This window comes from Triturus cristatus, chromosome 2_1, assembly GCF_964204655.1.
Source record: "Triturus cristatus chromosome 2_1, aTriCri1.1, whole genome shotgun sequence".
Classification (NCBI taxonomy): Eukaryota; Metazoa; Chordata; class Amphibia; order Caudata; family Salamandridae; genus Triturus; species Triturus cristatus.
In genome coordinates this window covers 477037493-477053806 of record NC_140581.1, presented here as the reverse complement: position 1 = coordinate 477053806, position 16314 = coordinate 477037493, and the positions used below count along the sequence as shown (strand labels likewise).

General features: G+C 43.5%; 1 protein-coding gene across 3 annotated transcripts in view; it reads left to right on the top strand.

The window, feature by feature from the left end:
* The first annotated feature begins 6408 nt into the window (after positions 1-6408).
* The window catches only part of HEXB (hexosaminidase subunit beta), a 285155-nt gene continuing 275249 nt past the window's right edge, over positions 6409-16314 (top strand). Inside the window, exon 1 of one of the 3 annotated variants that reach the window (XM_085632321.1) lies at positions 6409-6888. In XM_085632321.1, coding sequence (XP_085488447.1) covers positions 6587-6888 — 302 coding nt within the window. In that variant the 5' untranslated portion in view covers positions 6409-6586. The remainder of the gene's footprint in view (positions 6889-16314) is intronic. The other 2 variants (XM_085632320.1, XM_085632322.1) reach the window with 2 other exon arrangements.

The following is a 16314-nucleotide window of genomic DNA, read 5'->3' as shown; positions in this document are numbered from 1 at the left end:
AACCGTTACTCCTAACATTGTTTTCTTTCCTGTTCTGGGGGTTGAGTGATTTGGCCTGGGCTCTTTCTCACACCCATCCCCAATCACCCAACTCCTTTTAGAAAGGTGGGCTGTGTCCTGCATGTAAGGGGCATAGCGAAGGGGACAAGTTCTTTATTTGGCACTTTTGTCTACCGTCCTGCTGTGTGGATATTTCCTTTTCTGTTCAGCGCTAGAGAAAATAAGTTTGTTTATTCCTATTCACGTTTCCTGACCCTTGCAGCTGCATATCAGATCAGGCTGTGACACAAAGTTTAACCAATGGAGTAGGTAAGAGAATGTCTTACTATTTGCTTTTATTTTTTAAATCTGCACATGCTTCGTGTATGCTTCATTTAAATAGTTTTTATCATCATCATGGCCATGGATGCAAGACAACAATAAAAATGTCCAGATAACTGGTGATTAATGATCCTGCTGGAGAGCAATCCTTTGCCTGTTGGTAATTTTGGAATGCAGATAGGCTGTATTTTATGTGGATAGCTCGGTGGGATACTGCCTTTGTCACAGAGATTCTTGTGTTAAAAGAGTTTGGGCCGATATACATTTTTATTAGTAAAGCCAACCCCCAACCACTAGGGTATGCTTTAAATCCTGAGTTTGTGCCTCCCCAGCCCAAACCCTCTTTAAATATACTGCCCACCAGTATGGATGACATGTGATTCCTACACCTTGTAATCCTCATTGGCTTGTGTGGCATTCCCTATAGACTGATTTACATATGATTTATTGTCTCTGTATAATGTGTGCGTGGTGTAAAGTACTGTGACACCCTACACTGATATGAGTAGCGCTATACAACAAATGAAATGCATATATGAGAGGCTTCGGAAAGATGAATGGCACTGTTGGAGGGTGGTAGTAATGGTATCTGCAGAGAAAGAGGTCATTGGTGGGGCGCCATAGAAGACTTTCGCACTAGCGCTAAAGCCGGCCCTGTCATGGCCTTTCTGGTTTTATTTAATTAGCAGTCAGGTCATTAGTGCAACTGTGGAACATGTTAAAGTGAGTGCTAATTATATTTACTACTATAGTCAATGTTTTTCAAGTTTGAAGGTGATTTTACTAAGGTTTTATATGGGAATAAGGCAAGTGGAGCTGGATGGTGGCTGATATGGGGCTGGGGCCCAAGGTCAGCTGTGAGATAAGGTGCACAGGAGAGTGATGGTAGAAAAGTAGATAATCAGGCCTGGAAGTACTTGTTTTGAAGCCTGGCCTGTTGGAATTTGAGGGTTTGCACTTAGGTTCAGACGTTGCTCTTACTTTCAAATTACTCTCCACATGCTCGGTGTACACACAGAATCGATCCATTGTATCATGGTGACTGTTTGCAAGTAGATATGATGTAATCTATGGCATGTAGGCTACCACAAGAAGCGACAAATTGGTCCCGCAGTGGGCCCACCCAAATGCATCCTTGGCCCACCCAAAAAAAAATCCTGGAGCCGGGCCTGCAGGTAAGACTGTGGCTGTGGCTGATGTGTCGCTTTCGACATCTACCGCTGGCTGCAATGTCCGTGTCCTGCTACTGTTATGTACAACCGTTGCTGCTGTGCTGCCACGAAACGGTACATTTCTAGAAAAAATTCGCCAGGGTTTGATGTTATATCACCTTTACGCCCTTTAGAAATATATTTACTCCATTGTCTGTGCAATCAAATATCTCTAAAAAAAATTCCGGCCTGTAAAAAAGATCTTTAAAAAAAAAAAGTTTGGTTTGTTCTGCAATGTGTAGTAGGCGTTAGCATGTATTCTTTCACTCTTGCTTCTATCAGTGTAAACAGAGCAGATGGTGCAAAAAATTTGCGACATCAAGATGTTTCTTGGTATCCTGACTGTAGTGTGGACAGTATCAACCCATTCTTTCACTAGCCACTAAAGACACTATCACGTGTGATGCAGGAACAGGGCTACTGTAATCCTGCAAAAATTTCCAACACTGCAGGTGTTCAGTAATTCTGTAATGTAAATGTAACATATTACAAGTCTTCGACTGACGATTGAGGAAACAGAGGATGTGGACCGAGATTCTGACATTTCAGATATCATTTATGGACCCATTCTGTCAGGTTTCATCTGGTGAAATGTGTGTGTGGAAATCCCAAAGTGTGTGGCATTACCGCACTTCTAGTAATACCAGCGTGGGTCGAAACTCACATTTGCGCCCAGAACCATATTAAAACAAAACCGGGGATGAGGCCTGGGACTGTTCCAGCTTCTTTCATGTTTGCTATTTGGACACTAGATGAAATTGGCCATAAAAGTAGACTCCTGCAGTGTAGACTTTATTTTCATCACCATGCGTTCCTTGAACCCTGTTGCCCGATATTTTCTAATTCCGGAAGACTACGCACACATTTTAGCAGCTATTACACCCTTAATAACAAAAATTTAAAAATCACATTTGATTCAATTTGTAATTACCTCCCTGTGTAGTTGTAGCTCAGCTCTGAAGCTAAATTATCTCCCTCACCCAATACTACTTATCATATCATCCCCCAAGCTCTCCCACCTCCTTCCACCATTACTCTTGCCTCTTGAGATAATACAGCACGTCAAGCCAATTCACTGTAACTATCTGGGGAAGGGCCTCTTTGCCCCTAGTAGATAATCTACTACACAATCTTTCAATTACTTGCTCCACTCAAAGGTATGATAATCTCCACGGAACCTGCTACCATAAAACGAAACGGAGAGCTCTGATTGGTAGATAGCTCTTCTGAAAACTACACTAATAGGAAAGCACCTGCGACAGATAAATGTCTAAGTACACTTCGGGTATTCATAATTTTAGTGAGGGCAGCTCTGTGTCCTTTTGGTCTAAAAAAAAAAAAGAAGCTTTTTATCCTGTTCCAGGAATATGTTTAAAAACGATCAAACCTGCTAATGCATACCTGTGGAATTACGTTGTATACATTGATTTCTTAGTTTTTTCTTTATTTTTCTTTTCAGTCAGCGCTAATAAAACCTCATGCCATTCCCGTGCAAAATCAATCATGTCTTTAAACAGAAAGCGTGATACCCGAAGTGCTCAAAATTAGAAAGGCAGGACATTTCTGCTTTTGCCGCTGGATTATGTTAGGCTGACACATTAATCCATGTTTTTTTTTTAAGCTGCTTGTCTGTTTAATGTGGAAAAGTTAGAGAGGTTGTTTGTGGCTCATCGTGTTGCAAGCTGTGCTCTTTGTAGGAGAGAGGCGGCTTTGCCCAGAGGCCCGCTTCATAATGCTGCTGCTGAGGAAATAAAAAGTCAAATCCATAGGTATTCTAGCAGTAACAGTAGTTTAACACAAAACTATAGGCCCCCCAGAATGTGAGAGGGGCCCCTAAATCTCCTATAGCTCCTAGATAATCATGGGTTTTGGTTGAATGGGACGACCCTTGAAGGGTTGGAGTTTCCTGCACCACACGGGTTATCCACCCTGTGTTATGCTCCTGAGTGGGAAGGAAGGGAGGAGAACAATCTTTTTAATGGAGAAGGGCAGTTGTCCACCAGGGTTCCTCCAATGTTTCAGTGTTAATTACCACCACCACCACCACCGATAATGCCACCACCCCCATGGAACATCTCAACTTCAAGCTCCACGCGGACAGCAGGAAAACCATCAGACGCACCCTGGCATACCGACCTCTGGACCCGCAATCTAACGTCTGCAACAGCATCACAGACTTCCTTGCACCCCTAGCCCTGGACTCCAAGGATTACATCTTCCTTGGCGACCTCAACTTCCACAACAATAACCCCAAAGACAACAACACCGCCCACATCCTCGACAGCATGAGCAATCTCGGGTTGACCCAGATCATTGACGACCCCACGCACACTACAGGACACATACTGTCTCAAAGATACTTTGGCCTTTACTTACATCTGACCGGCCAATGCACTGACTTTATAGTTACTGGCCGAGATCGCTGACCCTGACCCTTGGATTTAAACGAGCCGTGTCTGGTTTCTCCTTCAAGCATACCACCTGGCCTATCAGCGCCTTGTGTGGTGAAAAACATAGCTGCATCTATGCAGTGTGTTGATTGGCCCCTTATATTGAGCCAGTGGACTGCAGCTTCCCTTTTCATTGCCGCACCCACCGCCCGTGCATTATAGTCCTGAAGGGTAGCTGTGGAGGTCAGTGTGTGGGCTGGTTCATTTTGGCAGTATGTAGGCCGAATGGGTCTTTTGTTCTGAGTTTTAATGATGATTTCCCCGATCTTACAGCAAAGCCTGAAGCAAGCTCAAATGCATGGCGTGATTACTGAAAAGTGAAAACACCTATAACGTGTATGAAGTGGTAGAAGGCAGCTATCTTATTTTCTTGCATCATCCACTGCCGATAATGTCCGTCCCCAAAGGCTATGTGTGACAGGTCACAGTGTAGGATGATTTGTTTTGGCCGTTTGTGGGCATATAGGGTCTTGTGCATTGTGTTTTCTTGCTTATTTCTCTGCTATATAAACCTTGCCAGAGCAAGCTTAGATGCAGAGTCGACATCTCTCATACCTAAGTTATAAAACATATATAGAGCATATGGGTGGCAGCCTCCTTTTTCATTGCCGGCCTGCCACCTGTGCAGTACAGTCCTGTGGGGTAGCTTTGCAGGTCAGTGTGTCAGGTGACTTATTTCAGCCTGTATGGTCTGGTGCTCTGGGTTTTACAGGTGATTTTTGGATAATACAACAAACCTTGCCTGAAGTATCCTTAAATAAACACAGTCGCACATTCCTTGCTAAACAAGTGGCAGCCTTCAGCTAAGAGCTTTCTTTTTCCTTGCCTCTCCCACTGCTAGTACTGTCCCCAAAAGAGTAGATGTGACACCTCAGAGAGTGGGCTGATTTGTAGGCTGTTTGTCGGCCTGTTGACTCTAGTATGATGGGTTTCACTGTTGATATCCATTATATTACCACTAACTTTGCACTGCAGCAAGCATAAATTCATGCAGTCTACCATACCTTGAAATCACATATATAGCATGTCTTGATAAGATAGAAATTATATCCCTATTTGTAAATGGGCTGCTCTTTTAGCTGTCTGATTTGCTAATGAGGGCCACTTTTATTTTGGTGCCAGGCTTACTTTCTGTCTCAGTGAGTCGCCAATCTATGAACACTTAAGGGCACGCCGGATGACAACAAGAGTCGCTGAGACAATATGTACCTTTATAACCTGAGGCAGTAAAGTCCAGGAAGTCCCTTTGGGAGACTGTAAGACTCCGCAATCCATTGGTAAGGACGGCATTTAATGTGGTGAGAACGGGGGGCCTCTACATGCAGACATTCAGGCCAGCAAGCAATCCAGAGTAAGATGGGGTAACACAGGCAAGGTGCTACCACGAAAGGAGGAGCAGAGAGAGAGAGGGGGTAGAGAGAGGGAGGTGGGAGAGAGAGAGAGAGAGAGAGAGAGAGAGAGAGAGGGGGGGGGCGAGAGAGATAAAGAGAGATAGACATGTTAATTTCTGAGACATATGCAGGGTAATGCCGTGGACGAACATGAAAGATACAGTATCTGTACAACCAAGGTAGCTTCAACGAGTGCAGGTAGGTGGGAGTAGGAGAGTGTAGGCCAGTAAGGCATAACTAGAGAAGGCAAGCAACACAAACCATGGGCCTGCGGCAGGTTGACACCTGAAAGCCTAGGCATGCTGTGACCAAAAAAAGAGGGCACCCACTCTGCCTATTCCTTACATTTGAAATTTACATTTACTGCTGTAGTGTGAGAATGCATTTCATGAAAAGGAATATAAAGTAGGGTTGCCAAAAGAAAAATGCCAGCCATGTGTTGTTTAAAGACCCTGAAAGACCTCGTCTTGACACTAAATAGGGTTATAAATAAAAATGTATGTATTTATTTGTAATGTGACTTTTCTGTCTTGGTTCCCTTTAATTATCAGTCGTGGCTCATTCGGGCAGCCCTAGAACACAATTAAAGCGCATCCTATTTCTATTTACTGTTCAAAGTATGCACAGATAAGTGCTGAAAATACGGCTTTAGGTGACTGCTTATTTTTGTTGGTGGGGCAAAGTGGTGGGCCGGGCCGCTGGGGGGGCCCCCTCATTGTGCTCTGCAGGGGGGCCCCCTCAAGTTTCGTTACGCCACTGTATGTTACTAATTTAGCTCGCGCAGTTACGCATGCAAATGTATTTGTTCAATTTGCAGTGCGGTTCGTCCAAACGTTTTTCCTTAGCAAAGGTGATTACTGACATGACCCGCTGAGGAGAAGCGTTGGAGGTGCCCAGCTCATATGCGGTGTTTCAACTACTGGAATAAACTTGGATTTCACCAATTACTTCCGTGTCTATTACTCAACGACACGCCTCTTGGAATTGAATCCTAGTAACGCTTTAGGTGACGCTGCTTTGAGAGACCTCCCACACGCTTATTTCATCCCACTTAAGGCTCTGGCAACACATTCTGTCCAGCCACCTCCTCGAAAGCTCACCTGACAACGACCTAGACTGGGCTGTATAAATAAATGCGCATGTGCGAAGCACCGGGCGCCCAGCGGTTCCTGGTTTGTCACGTGACGCTTGCAGTCGCTAGTTCTGCATTGTGATGGGAGCGCGAGTGTTCGCTGTCAGCATGCCTGGGTCTCGGTTGCTCCTCTTGATGCTCTGCGCTCTCTGCCTTCGGGCCGGCCTCGCAGCGCCTCCGGAGCTAGTGGAAGAAAGTCAACAGGAGGAGGCGCCGCCGTTGCCCCTTGAGCCGTCTAGCTTCGGCACTCTGTGGCCAAAACCTCAGTCCGTGCACATTTCCCCGGTGGTGTACCACCTCTCCCCCGCCGCCTTTAAAATTGTGCACGGACCACAGTCTTCAGCCGGACCGTTGTGTGTCATTCTTCAGGATGCCTTTCGCAGGTAGGTAGTGAGTGACTAGCAGTATGCCGTGTCTGCAGAGCTATGCTTAGGTAACGAATATCGCATAGGGAAGGTGCACACACACGGTCTCTCTCACTCTTTCTTGAACTGAGTCTTAGCAAGCAGGAGAGAGATGGGTGGCAGGCATGTCCCGGGCACCCATCTTATTTGTTTGACTTTTCACCTTGACCCTCTTCCTCAACTGTATAGATCGCCCGTGTATAGGCTTCTGGTGAAAGCGGAAGAAATATATTTTGACACTGCCATTCTCTCTCCACCCATGAAAGCCGGACGCTGTCATTGCAACACTAACCCAACATATCACGTGAAGGATGATCTGCCCCAAAATAACGTGACTTTACATTTTTGTTAAAGTAAACATGTTGTCTCGATGACAGGCAAAAACACAGGTGGAAAAGTTTTAACGTAAATTTGTTTCCGTCTACATTTGGGGTACATCTCTGGCTAACCAGTTCCAGATCCCCAGGATTGGAAGTAGAAATATTTTTTAAAAATCAACGTTGCTTCCACGAGTTTCCATTTATGCATGTGCTTTCTTTCTAATTGTTTACTGTTTTTCTTAGTCTTTCGCCTCCTTTCTTTCATGTGGCACAAACTCAGTTGATGGAAAAATAAGCTAATTGCCCTCAAACTGTTCAAAATAAGCACTGTGGAGAAAATTAGAACCGAAGTTTTAATATTTAAAGTAAGTGTGTGTGTGTATTGTTACAAATATAAGTACTTTTGGAAATTGCTAATAGCGGCCGTTTTTTTCTTTAGTGCTCCTGGTTGGTGCTCTTTGTGACTTCTAGAAAGTTTGAACTACAAGTGTTGTAACCGACTGGGTGGCTTCACAGAGAGGCTGTACTTTCAGAGGCACGAGGGAGGAAGTGTCCGGACCGGAGAAGATCACGAGACCTGCTTACTTCAGCAGTCACAAGACTCCTGATAGTAATCGGGAAGAGTTCAATCTTTGGACCTTACATCTTCGTTCACCACAAGTTCATTTAAGTTAACCTTTTGACATTTGCCTGAGCTCATTGTTTTCAGGGTCCGCCTGGCATCTAATTTTAACCGGTGGGGCCAGAATAACTTGATACTAGACAGGTCCTCGTTGCCGTAATGCTAGACAGCCCTTGTTTTTGTGAATTCCATGTATGTTTTGAAAACTTTTTCAGTACGTTTAGATTTAAAAAAGAAAAATTGATTCCCACAGAGTACAAACCAGATCTACATCGAAGAGGTGTAGATCTAGCTTGTACTCTCTGGTGGTAGAACCTATATTTTATTTTTAGTCCCTCCGTCTCAACTACCCACCAACATTTTGTTTTAAATAATTTTTATTAAAGATTTCCAACACAAATCCCCCAAAAACACACAGCTCATTTCCCCCTAGCAGTCTCCTCCTCTCCCATTTAGCCCACATATAAATAGATTATCGTCCTGTGTATGCTGTTTGTGTGCCCACCCAGCCGCATTGTGAGGTATGGGCCAGCTCTGCTGAAGAAAGCGGTTGCTGAGATATCCATGGCTGCTATATCAAGTCTCGCTGTTTTTGGCATCCATGACTCATGCATCCGTTTGTTGTGTATCAGTTTTCCAGTGCTCTACTTCTGGCAGGTCTGTAGAACCCCCATAGTTGAACCACATTTCTTGTAGCAACCATGAGACCCACCCTACACAAGTTCTTTTCGTATTGTTGTGGGGCTCCTGATTTCTCTTCCCGCCCCCCGAAAATGAAATTACACCCGTTTTGCTGGGCGGTGGCCCTGTATGCCAGCCACCCTTGTCATGCAGTGCTCCAACCTGCCAAAAATGTCTTCAATTCTGCATGGGCACTCAGATAACAATGGAACGGGATTCCCCCTCCGATGACAGCCTCACAGGCAGCAATCGTCGGGTATACACTCTCTTCTGGCCTGAAGCGATCTGGTGAGATTAGGGAATGTATGACTATCTGTTATGTCGTGAAGTATTATTTATCTCGTGCTCTATTTATTTTCCTCGTGACACTGTCCACGAGAGGGGAGATTCTAGAGTGTGGGGGAGTTAGATTGCATGTCGAGGTGAGAGCGGAGGCGTTACTCTGCTGTTGCCGTGTTACTGAAAATAAACACTGGAAATGATTTCCTGTCTCCGACCCTGACTTTACAATTGGCGACGAGTTGTTCAGGAAGAACCCACGTGTCAAGTTTCCGACTGAATTGCTGAACTACAAGCGTTCACTTTTGTTCCCGTTTCTGCGTGTGGTTTTCAGCCATAGTGATGAGAAAAATCTACTTCTACTGAAGATTGAAGCTACCACAGGTCGTATTTTCTCTTGAAAGAAGGGAACTTTTACTTACGATTTCTCTCCTTTGACATGTTTCTGTTTGAAAGTCTACCGTTCCTTCACGAGCGCTCTTGACTGTCGCGTCTCGCTCTCCGGAGCGTCAGCAGAGTTCGCCTTCTCCTTCAGTCACGTCTTCGTTGTGACGTTTAAGTTCACGTTGCGTGAACCCAGCGTGCCACAATTTTCGTTTTTCTTAAAAACACTACCGTATTTACTGTATAATCACCACCTTTACACCCTTTCACGGTGATGCGCTCACCTTAAGATAAGCGCATTTGCTTCACTGGTTGGAATTTTACTACCGCTTCAGTTGTGCATATTTGACGCTCACGTTGATGTGCACACCAGTTTTTTTTTAACTACGCTCTTAGACTTAACATTCTTATAGCGTTTTTTTTTTGCATGGAATTAACAGCACTTCATGTCAGTTCTTCAAGCAACTCGGTGATGTGCACACCTTTACGTTCCTTGCTCATTTAAATACACCTTTACGTTCCTGGCTCTTTTAAACTAATTTTTTTTCTTCTCTCTTTCATTTTGATCGTTTTTATTATTCAAGAGTGATTATTTTTGGGTGTTACATTCGTCTTAATCTTCAGCATGACTAGTCAAAGTTATTCTATTCAGCCTCCTCAAGCGTTCTGGCCTGCCGGTTCTGATCCATGCATGAAGTGGTCACAATGGAAGGCGCATTTTCTTAACTTTATTGACACTATCGATGAAGATGGGAAAATGACACCAGAAAGGAAAAAGAAACTTTTGTTACATTCTGTTGGGCCAGGAGGGTTAAAAGCATGAGGAGATGACTAAAGCCTTAGGTGGTGGGGACGCTAATGTGTTTGATGCAATTGTAAATGACTTTGATACATATTTTGCACCTAAAGTCTGCATTGGAATTTTAAGGTTTAAGTTCTTTCACAGGAAACAAGAAGCCAATGAAACTATTGATGAGTATGTTTCAGCTCTGAGGAAATTTGCCGATGACTGCAAGTTTGACCATTTGGTTGATCAATTCATCAGAGATCAGGTGGTAATGCACAACAAAGATCCGGCTGTTCAAGACAGACTATGGATTAACGGTGATGCTGAGTTAAAAGATATTTTGAGCACAGTAAGAAAGGCAGAAATGTCTAGTCGCAGTGCAAAGTTACTTAAACGCGATGCTGCTACTGCAGAGAATTCTGCAGAGGTAGTTAGCAAAATTAAAACATTTGCTTGCTTCCAAATCTAATAATTCTGTTAAACATAAAAATGACAATACAGTAAAAAAAGAGTACAACCGTAGCACCAATTTTAGGTGTTATCGTTGTGATAGTCCTTCACATTTAGCTTCGTGTAAAACATGTCCCGCCTTAAAGCAACGATGCTCGAATTGTGGGCCATTTTACTAAAGTTTGTAACAGAAAAAAGAAAGTGAAGGTTAAGTGTCTTGATGATGTTGACTATGATTCAAGTGAATGTGAGGATAATATTAAGGAACTTACTATTAATGATTCTGGTAATTCTCAAAACCTGGATCCTAAGGAGTTATTTATTTGGAACATTTACGACAGCAGTGATAGAATTCTTAAGAAGCCATTATGTTCCATGATCATAGGCGGTGTTTCTGTAAAGATGTACGCTGATTCAGGTTCGCCATACACGATAGTTGATGAAGAAACGTGGAAATCTTTTTGTGGCACGTTTAGGCAGTAAACTCCTAGAACCTGACATTCAACCAGTAGGATTTTCTGGTGAAAAAATTGACATGGTGGGGTATAGGTCTTTGCTTTTTGTTTTCAAGAATAGACAGACTACCAGTAAATTATATGTTGCTAAGAAGGGACCTTCTGTTTTAGGTTGGAAGGATCAGGGGAAACTTGATATAATCCTCCACCCCAACAGTCCAGACCCTGTCATGGTACTTAATGAAGACGATTAGCTTTATAAAAGTTTGCTAGAGAAATTTCCAAAAGTTTTTAGTGGGCGTATAGGAAACCTGAAAGATTTTGAACATCGCATCCTATTGAAATCTGATGCCTGTCCGAAGATCCACAAAGTGAGACAGATTCCCGTTCTCCTCAGAGATGATGTGGAGAAAGAACTAGAGAAATTAGTAAAAGCGGACATTATTGAGCGTATTGAATCCGCTGAATGGATGTCTCAGATTGTTGTCGCAAGACGTAGCAACGGAAAATTAAGATTGTGCGTTGACCTCAGACATCTAAATAGTAATATTGTTGTGGATAAGTTTCCTCTTCCCAAGATCTCGGAAATGTTGTCCTTGGTGAAAAATGCAGAATGGTTTTCCACGATAGACCTTTCTGCCGCTTATCATCAGATTTCCCTTGCAAATGAGAGCAAAGCGTTACCAGCCTTTATTACCCCGTTCGGGTGTTTTCAGTATAAAAGGCTTCCTTTTGGTTTAGCTTCCTCTGCCGCAATTTTCCAAAGATTGATGTATCATCTATTTGGTAAAATTAAAAATGTAAGATGCTTTCAAGATGACATTCTTGTGTTTGGAGCCAATCGGGATGAACACGCTAGAATCCTTGGTGAAGTTTTTACTATTTTGGAGTCCAAAGGTTTGACTGTTGAGCATGCCAAGTGTAAGTTCGCTGTGAAATCAATCACTTACTTGGGTCACACCATCAGTAAAGATGGTATTTCTCCCAAACGTTCTTTAATAGAGGCTATTCGCGATGCACCTAATCCCACGAACAAAGAAGAAGTTCGATCGTTTCTGGGTTTAGCTGAATTTTATTCCAGATTTGTAAGTAACTTTTCTGCAAGAATGTTTTTCATTAGACCACTCCTTAAGAATAGAGTAAGGTTTTTATGGAGCACTGAATGCCAGGCTGAATTCGATAACATCAAACGTGCCATTGTAGAAGCCCCAGCTTTAAAGGGGTTTGATCCTGATTTAGACAATATTGTCACAGTAGACGCTAGTAATAAGGGGTTAGGTGGTGTATTGTCTCAAATAGGACCGGAAGGGAATGAAAACATTGTTGGTTATGCTTCTCGTGCATTGTCACCTTCTGAAGAGAAGTTTTCCGTTATTGAGAAAGAGACCCTTGCATGTGTTTGGGCAATGGATCATTTCCGATCTTTCATTTGGGGAAGGTCTTGTTTAATACGTACTGACCACAAACCTTTGGTTAAACTCTTAACAACGGAGCAAATTTTGAATGCCTCAGCTAGAATCGCAAGATTGTCGTTGAGGTTACAAGACTATACTTATCAGATTGTTTATGTTCCTGGGAAAAAGAATGTCATTGCGGATTTCTTGTCTACATTACCCATTGAAATGCATGAGTGTGATTCTTATGATTTGGATGATGAACAAGTTGCTTTAATTCACAATCAAGGGTTGTGCAACTTTGATGAAATTGAATGGTCTAATAGTTATAGACTTGATGCCACTTTGCAAAAGTTAGTCATTTTTATGAATAGTGGTTGGCCTTGTAAAAGCAAACTTCCTAATGCATTTAAACCCTTTTGGGAAATAAGGCATGAACTTTCCGTCAGCAAGGGATACATTTTTAGAGGTGATAAAGTTATTCCTCCGTTTTCAATGAGAATGAAAATTGTTAAGCTTTGTCATGAGGAACACAGTGGCATTATCAAAACCAAAGAGAGGGTCAAGCAATGGTTTTGGTGGCCAGGTATTGATGTTGTGATTGAGCGTGTGGTTCGTGAATGTGTACCTTGCTGTAATTCGGACAAATCTTTAGTCACTTTGAGGCCGAAATTGGGTGAATCCTTTATTCCAGAAAAGCCATGGCATACTATTGCAGTTGACATCATGGGTCCAGTTGGCATTGAGAAAAAGTACATTATAGCACTCATTGACATTTTTTCTAGATGGCCAGTAATTAAGGTTGTTGACAAGGTTGATTCTCAAGAAGTTTTGAAATTTCTTGATAGAACTTTCATTGAAGAGGGGTTACCTGTTCAGGTTATCTCTGACAATGGAGTTCAATTTATGTCCAATTTAACTCAAGAATATTTTAAGAGAGCTGGCATTAAACATAGGACGACCTCGCTTTACAACCCTTCTGGTAACGGCATGGTTGAAAGATTCAATAGAGTTCTTAAAAACTCTATTCAAATGGCCGTTCAGAACAGTTGTGACTGGGAGGTGCAAATTTTCAAAACCTTGTGGATGTATAGAACATCCCATGAATCTTTAGAAGTAACACCTTTTGATGTCATGAGAGGTCGAGGTGCTAGAACTAAATGTAATCCTGAATGGTTATTAGAAAGCACTTCTACTGCCTTACCATTTGATGTTGTTAGATCCAGAATAGTTAATAAATGCAACAAGCATCATGAAGTGTATAACAAAAAACACAATACTAAAGATGTTTGTGTGAAGTCAATATTTCGCACCTTTGCAAGTTAAGAAGGTTTTAAGAAATGCTGTCCAATTGTCAGATGGTAAAGTTTGGAACCTTAAAAGAATTGCTGTTTTTCGTCCTCCTCCAAATTTTTCTAACCAAACTCCTTCTTTGGTTATTAACCGATCACATGATTCCTATTCAGAGTGGGATATTACTACAAAGGGGGATGGGAATGCGATTGATTCTGATATTCCTAACTGTGTTGATGTTGGTTCTGATTCTCTCAATAATGATATTGTTATTTCGGGGGGAAGTTGTGATGAAGAATCGTCTCCTGGTGAACTGCAAAGCAATGTAGAATTGTCATCTGAGGGGGTTCATGGGAGAGATCAAGTCTTTACTGATGGACAAGGTTGTAGTAACAACCGTACTCTATCTAAACCAAAATGGATGTCAGATTATATTTGTGATGTTGCATCTTAGTATTTTTTGTTTTGTTGTCATTTGTTTTTGTTTATTGTGTAAGGGGAAGATGTGTTATGTCATGATGTATTACTTATCTCGTGCTCTATTTATTTTCCTCGTGACACTGTCCACGAGAGGGGAGATTCTAGAGTGTGGGGGAGTTAGATTGCATGTCGAGGTGAGAGCGGAGGCGTTACTCTGCTGATGCCGTGTTACTGAAAATAAACACTGGAAATGATTTCCTGTCTCCGACCCTGACTTTACACTATCTCTTGTGGTACCATGACTGCATCGGCCCACTCCTTGTCCTAGAGGGTGCCCATATCCTCTTCCCATCAGGCCCTGAGGTCAACAAGCGGGTCAGCGGTATTGCTTATGGTAGTCCTGTATAGTGTGGTATCTGGGTTTAGGTGCTATGTATCTTCCCCGCTTACCTGTGTTGCTGCTCAGCCAGTGTGGATTGATAGTGGAATGTTGGTGTGTGTGTGATGGAGTGATGGAATGTGGAGGTTGCCTAGGGATGGATGTCAGTTGTGAGATTGGGCTGAGCAGCAAGGGAGCTGCTCCTGGTGGGTCTTTCTATATTACTATACTTAAGACCTGATTCTTCTGTGATCCTGTACTAAAGATCTAATAAACCTACTTTAATCATCATACTTTGGCTACATCTATGCTTATTACAATGAGGATGTGGCTTTCTGTGGGATCTCCTGAGCAGAAGTCTGCTCTCCAGGAGGGTGCATCCTCAAGGGGGGCTTGTCTGGGGACATGGGTCGCCAGAGCATGTTGGAGCTGCAGGAACTTAAATGCCTTGGTGCTTGCCAGTTTAAATGCCCCTTGGAGGTCCACCAGGGTTTTTAGCTCACCCCCCCCAAAAAATGTCACCTAGTTTGCGAATCCCTATCAGATTCCATTTACAAAAGCCCAGCAGTCTCCCAACCTCCTGGAGGAGATCCCTAACTTGTAAATGAGTTTCTTTTGTTAGGATCCGTCTTCCATTAAGTCGGAGCAGTGCACTGTCCCAGGATTCGGCCACCACCAGAGTGTCCTATGGTGGTGATGTGTGGCTACTGTGCTTATAAAACGCGGCTTGGTTGCCCAACCTGTGTCTGTCTACTCTCAGGGAGGGCTTGTCCAGAGGGGCAAACACCCAATCATTAATTGTTGTCAGTTGAGGTGCACAGTAGTAAGCCTCTACATCTGAGAGCTATTCCACCGTCCGACACTTACCAGGTCAGTTTCCCCAGGGCGATTATAGCATGGTTTCCTGTTCTATAGCAGTACCAACACTTCGTCTCCAGCCATCAGAAGAACACCTAAGCCACCTAGTAGGGGGGTCTTTTGGAGGACATATGTGAATTTGGGGCCAGTGATCATCTTAAACAGTGCAGCTCGACCAAGGAGGGACAGAGGCAGGCTGCAACAGTGTGGACACTGTTGCTGGATTTGTGTAGAACAGCATAGAGGTAGAAAATGTCCACCCTGTCCCTAGTTGAGTAGGCGCCCAAATATTTGAATCCCTTGGTAACAATGAGGATTGGTTTCCATAGGACTATGTGAGACTGCCTCCCAAAGAGTGGATAGAGAACCAACTTCTCCCAGTTGATGCGGAAGCCAGAAAAATACTTTAACTGGTCCAGGAAGTGTAGTAGGCAGTCAATGGTCAACTCCGGCTCGTAGAGATAAGATAGAACATCTGTGTATATAAAGATTTACTCCTCCCATGGGTACCCCCCATTTGAGCCCCTGTATGAGGTGGTCACTCCATACCCAGCAGGCAAAGGGTTCAAGCACCAGGAAAATGCTCATGGGCACAGCAGTCATCCCTGCCTTGTCCCTCTCTTCGAGCAGAAAGGCTTTGAGAATGTCCCATTCACCATTACCCAGGCCAGGGGTTTGCTGAATAGCAGGTATCCCCATGCCTTGTATTAAGGCCGAAGCCCATTCGTGTCCGCACCTCCTGCACGTAAGACCATTCCAGCGTGTCAAACTCTTTGGTAGCGTTTAGTGAGAGGACCACAAGAGTCTCCTAGTCTTCCTCCATGTAGATCATACAGCCATAGAGCCTTCGAAGATTAAGGCAGGTGCTCCTGTCGGGAATGAAGCCCATCTGGTCTGGGTGCACCAGCGTTGTAATAACTCTGCTGGGCATAGGGGCAGTAGTTTTGCCAATATTTTTGTCTCCGAGGAGTGACCATGGGTGGCAAGAGCCACAATCATCCGGCTTCAAGCCTTACTGGGACACAGGCACGATTGTTGCCATGTAGCAGTCATAGGGGGATTTCCCCTTTCCTCGTGCTCCTT